Genomic DNA, 5,771 nt, shown 5'->3' with positions numbered 1-5,771 from the left:
ATAATTTACTACAATAGAACCGGAGGAAAAGGGCCTGAGCTTTCTTTTAAGACACCTCCATCAACGTTGCCTATTCCATTTTGGAAAATTCTTTCTGCACCAATATCTAAATTACCTTTTGATATTTTTTATTAAACTTTTTTTTAAAATTTAGAGTGTGGAATTCAAAGATTTTCATAATTATAGAATCAAAAGGTTAAAATTTGTGGGTTTTTTTGTTCTGTATTACACAATATGTAATATAAAAAATAAATAATTTTAACATTTTTTAAAGTATGGGTATAGGAATAAATCATGGGGTGTAGGAAGAAAACTCCTTTGAATGTGTTATTGAATTTGTTATCGTAGGTTGGTTTAGTTTCTTTACATTCACAACTTGTGTTTTGTTCCTTTTTTTCTTTAATTAATTATCTTGAGTTCTATGATATATCTTTAAAGATGTAAATTTTATTTGTTGAACTAATAAATTCAACATCTTGACTAAAATAAATTGTTGGAAAAAATTATTAGATTGATTTTCAATTAAACCAATTAAAAATCACTTAAAATAATTTTTTTTTGTGGTTTTGTCAATTGATTCATATTTCAATTTATTGAAACAAATTATATTTGATTTTAAACAAACACTTTGTAATTTTAATTGATTACTTTTTTTTAATTAATTAAAGCATTTAAGTTTGTGTTTATAATAAGGGTATGAACATTTGAACATGTTAAAATTCATTTCACGCAATTGAAATTTTTTTGAAAAAATATTTAGCAGACAAAATATTAAGATCCAGCATTACATATCCATTCAAACATAACTTAAATCTAAGAATTATAATTCAACACAAGGTTAACTAAATAATCATCTCTTCAATACATTCATCATCAAATTCAAGAGGTTGGGAATATCAAATCAATTCAAAGAAACTAGCTTGAATCTTCAAGGTTAGCATGTGATTCACTTGAAACTTATCTCACCTAACCTTCACCACAAGACAATTGATTCAACCTAAATCTTCCTTTTAGTAATTACCTCCTTAGAAATCAAACACAATTTGATTATGACAATCTATTTAGCTTTCATCACGAGACAATCAATGCAACTTTTAACAAATTTTCTTTTAGCACTTCTCCTGATATTAATAAAATATGTAACATTGTCTTTGATACTCATTGTTGGATCAAATTAGAGATGATAAACAAAACTCGCACAAATGAATATTACCTGAACTTGTCCAGACTCTGATGGAGAATACCTGTATTGACCAAACACAAGTATCGATGATGATCGATTTTTCTAATTTGGTACATGAGAATCGATATTTACTATCCCACCCTAATTTTCATCTCTATTTTTATTTACTAAATACCCTTAAGTTATTAGTTAATCTTAAAATTTATATTTCACTATTATTTTTTATTCTTTGACTACTTTCATTTGAAGAACTCTTTTTCCATTACATTTTTCACTATTTCTCTACTCTTAAACTCATTTAATATGCATAATTTCACTAAAAATCCAAGATATTTTTCCTTTCATCACATCTTCAATTACACATTTTTTTTATTGTGTAATTTTTATTTAAACAAGTATATTGTATTTCATGAAATACAATCTCCAATTTCATTCAATTAAATTGTTTCATGGGCACTTATTTAATAATTTTTACTGCTTCTAAGTTTTCATTTGTTTACTCTTTTTTTTTCATATGAGAATATAAAACTCTTAATTTCGATCAACACTATAAAACCTTAGTAGATTATTAGTCTAAAAAATTTATCTTTACTTTTTCTTAATTTCTTAGCTCCTTTCACTAAAAAAAACTCTTTATTCGTTATATATATTTTTATTTAATTTCAAAGATTTAATATGTTTAAAATTCATTATAGTTTTCCAAAATATCTAAAGTATTTTCCCTCCAATCATTTGTAAAATAATAAATTTTATAACTATCATAAAATTCCAATTATACATAATGAGTTATAGTTATCTGTCCTTTATACAAATATTATTTAATTAATATTTATATAAAGAAAATAAGATGTGACATTAAAAATATATACTTTTCATATTTCATTTTTTCCTAAAATAATTATTTAATCAATACAACTCGTAACAATTTTTAATAATAAGAATAAATAATAACAATCTACAATTATTAATAAAAGAAATTTCTTTATACCTTTTTATATAATTTATTAATATGTTTACCTTTATTAATGTAATTTATTTTATTACTTTATCCTTTAGATCTTGTAGTTACTTTTTTATTATCATAAACATAAACAATATTAAGAACGATAATAATAATAATAGTATGAACACAATCCTAAATGAATAATGATTGTAACGCATCCAATTTAAGTCGACATAATATGAATGAGTTTACAAAGAAAAGAAACTAATCTAATACAATTAAAATTTAAAAAGATGAAGGACTAAAATAATCACTTTAAAAGGTAAACGAACTTAAAAGGTGAATGACTTTTATTCATTTAACAATATATTAACGAAAAATTACCTTAAATTATTTCAAGATTAACAACGTTATCTGGTGTTTTAAAAAAAATGCGTACAAATGATTGAGGATTGAAAAAAAAAACCATAAAATCGTGGAGAGTAAAGAACGAATATTGGTGACACTTACGACGAGTTCACTCTCACATTCATTACCGAAAGCACAATAAAACGCTCCACCGCACTGCGCTGCCCGGAGACTCTAATCACAAATCATTTCAACCACTACTGACGGTGGTGGACCTACAAATTTTAATCTGAGTGCTGTTTTTTTTTTTTTCTTTTTTCTCCCATTTTACAAAGCCAAATAAAAATATGACTTATTCATTTCAATCCCTTCTATACGAGACAAACCGACTATTTAAGTTTTATCTTAACATTGAAGACAGATCATCATCATCATCATCATCATATTCATAACATCATACATAACGACATCTCTCTCTCCCTCCCTCGCAGTACACGTGGACGCTTGTTATCAAATCATCAAACTCCGGTCCCATCGGACGGATGAGATCGAATCATATCCTCCGCAGCTTCTCTGCTTTGATCACGGGGTTAGCCCGAGCAATCTCCTCTCGCCCCACCGTCTTAAAGTCGAACCCGCACGCGTGCTTCTCCGGATACCTGTGAGCCCCACAGAACGTGACTCCGCACCTGCACTTGAACCCAGTCAACCCCACGCGCTTCCGACACGCGGCGCACCGGTTCGGTTGCGCCGAACCTGTTATAGAACTAGACGTCACCGGGACCTGAACCGGAACCGCGACCGTAACTTCTGCCGGAAGCGGAGGCGATGCTTTGACAAGGACATCGACCGCCGCCGCCGGAGGCGACGTGGAAAGCGGCGTCTTAGCGGAGGAAGAGAGCGCGGCCTCGATCGTGGATTTGGTTGTCGCGTCGTCCTGCTCCTTCAAACGGATCGCGCCGTAGCATTTGGAGCAGAGGTTCATGGTGGCGGAGCTACCGAAGAAGCCGCAGTTGTTGACGCAGAGACGGTGACCTTCCGGAGTCTCGCATCGGTGTTCTTCCGCCATGTTTCTGAGTTCGGATCTGTCGATTTAGGTTTTTATTTTCTCTTTCTTCTTCTAGGAATCGGAAATTCGCGACGGAATCGGAAAGGTCTTCGAACCTGCCGGAATTTCCCGGAAAAAGAAAGAGAAACAAAAAAGAGAACACGATTAAGATTCCGTTTGAATCCGAGAAAATTTAAAGGAGAAAAAATTGAAACTCTGGGTCTAGCTGGAAGGAAATAGTGCATATAAGTAGAAACCGAAAATACGAAAAATACAGGTTGTGAAATTAAACAAGGTAGGGTTATAAATAGCCGAAATTAGTTGCTGTAACGAAATTTGATCAAATAATGAGAAACAAATTAAAATAAGAAAATAGAGGGTTAGAAGGAAATAGAAATAGTACCTTGTTGAGGTTGAGGATGAGAAGAATGAGAAGAATGAAAGGGGAAGAGAGGGATAATAAGAACCACGGTGGAAAGAGAAATGCGAGAAGAATCTTAAGGGGGAAGGATTGATTAACAGAGTCAGAAAGGGTGTGTGAGAGAAAAAGGAAAAGACGCCGAAACTCGACAAATCTTAATAATCATTCTCGATTATTAATATTTTCTATACTTTATAAATTAAATTTAATCATTTCTATAAATATTCAATACATATATTTATTATAATACTTTTACACGGGAATGATCCATCTTCAGACTCACAACGCAAGTGGTGACAACGACGTCATAACTACGTCTTTATCACTTTTTTCAACTTCAATTCCAATTTCTCGCTTATTTTATTAGCCTGTTTCATTTGACAAAAAATAAAATAACAAAATTCCAACATTTTCCATTTTAAAAAAATAAAATACTAAATAAGTCTGTCTATATGTACTAGTGGCCTATTTACTTTTTTTTACATTAACAATTAAAAACTAGATATTGTAATATTATTAAAATAGTAATTTATAAATATAATTATAAATAGTGGAGGGTAAATTATATTAATAAGGATAAAATTAGTGACATTTTTTTTATATAAAAGATGGATACAATGATAAATGTTTTTTTATTAATGATTATATATATTACATATTTTTTATTAAAAACTTTATTTTTAACATAACTTTTTTATTTATTGAATGATATTAAATATTTTACTATTACTGTAGTTTACTTTCTTTGCTTTTCTCTTTTTTTCTTAAACGAAACTTAGCATGACTTATGAGCTTTTTCTGGATTTCAATTCTTCTTTCTTCTCCCAATGATGGAACGGATGCTGTACCATAGCTTTTTGAGCATTTTAAGCCATTAGATTAAACTAATGTTTTAAATTGTAACACGTGTCCTAAAACAAATAAGTAAAGACTAAATAAAAACATATTAATTTTGATTTTTCAGTCATTAATTAACAAATCAAAATCTATAGCTATATATAAAAAGTATTTTCCAACTATTTTTATGTACACAATTTATTATTATTATTAAACTTTTATAGTTATGTATAAATGTTAAATATAACTCTTTAGCTTTTTTTATTTGCTCTAATTTAAACTTTTTTAACTGTATGGGTTTTAATTTTGGTCACGTATTTTTTATTATAGTTTTGTTGTTAATAAATAAATATGAGATGTTAATCAATGTGAATTTCATATATTTTTTTTATCTTGAACGATGTCTTTAAAAGATTAAATTAAAATAAAATTTTAAGTTTAAATTTGTAAATAGAAAGATTCTACTGTGAATAAAAGAATTTGTAATGAAAAAAAATGAATGTAAATACCTTTTCAGGACATCTAGCACAATTTAAAACATTAAGTTAACTAATGGTTGATAATGCTTCAAATTCACTGAATCCATTCTTCATTATCATGGTAGTTGTGCTTTTTATTTATTTATTTTATCAAAATTTTGTCTATTACTTTATCCATCTCCGTACGCACAATCTATTTGAATTTAATGTTTTTGTCAATAAATTAGGTATTACATTTTATTAGGAATTAAATAATTTAAAATATATAACATTGACTTCTAATAAAATAAAATAGTAGATATATTTAGTTAATTATAGAAATCTGTGTATAACTATTGTATCCTCAAAAGATTTGGGAGTTAGATGATTAAAGACGGCAAATTCTGATAGTTGAGTTAGATGCATTCGTAATAGTTATTTTAGCAAATTCTGATTATTGCTTAAATTTTATAAAAAGTAAATAAATATTTCAAAAAAAAAAAATTTACAAAGAGTTTCATTCATTACTTTTC

The 5,771-nt window shown here is 28.4% G+C and overlaps 1 protein-coding gene across 1 annotated transcript; it reads right to left on the bottom strand.

The window, feature by feature from the left end:
* Nucleotides 1-2,609: 2,609 nt before the first annotated feature.
* Nucleotides 2,610-4,091, bottom strand: LOC137830355 (zinc finger A20 and AN1 domain-containing stress-associated protein 4-like). Its single transcript, XM_068637641.1, has 2 exons — nucleotides 3,926-4,091; nucleotides 2,610-3,638 (listed from the first exon to the last, which is right to left on the bottom strand). The coding sequence occupies exon 2, from the start codon at nucleotides 3,541-3,543 to the stop codon at nucleotides 3,028-3,030; it is 516 nt and encodes a 171-aa protein (XP_068493742.1). The 5' UTR covers nucleotides 3,544-3,638; nucleotides 3,926-4,091; the 3' UTR covers nucleotides 2,610-3,027.
* Between the last annotated feature and the right edge of the window lie 1,680 nt (nucleotides 4,092-5,771).

This window comes from Phaseolus vulgaris, chromosome 7 (genome assembly GCF_000499845.2).
Source record: "Phaseolus vulgaris cultivar G19833 chromosome 7, P. vulgaris v2.0, whole genome shotgun sequence".
Taxonomy (NCBI): Eukaryota; Viridiplantae; Streptophyta; class Magnoliopsida; order Fabales; family Fabaceae; genus Phaseolus; species Phaseolus vulgaris.
Note: the sequence above shows the minus strand (reverse complement) of the source record. Positions and strands in the feature narration are given on the sequence as shown.

Excerpts from the sequence above, each read along its gene's own strand:
- LOC137830355 (XM_068637641.1), bottom strand. The coding sequence starts at position 3,543 with ATGGCGGAAGAACACCGATGCGAGACTCCGGAAGGTCACCGTCTCTGC.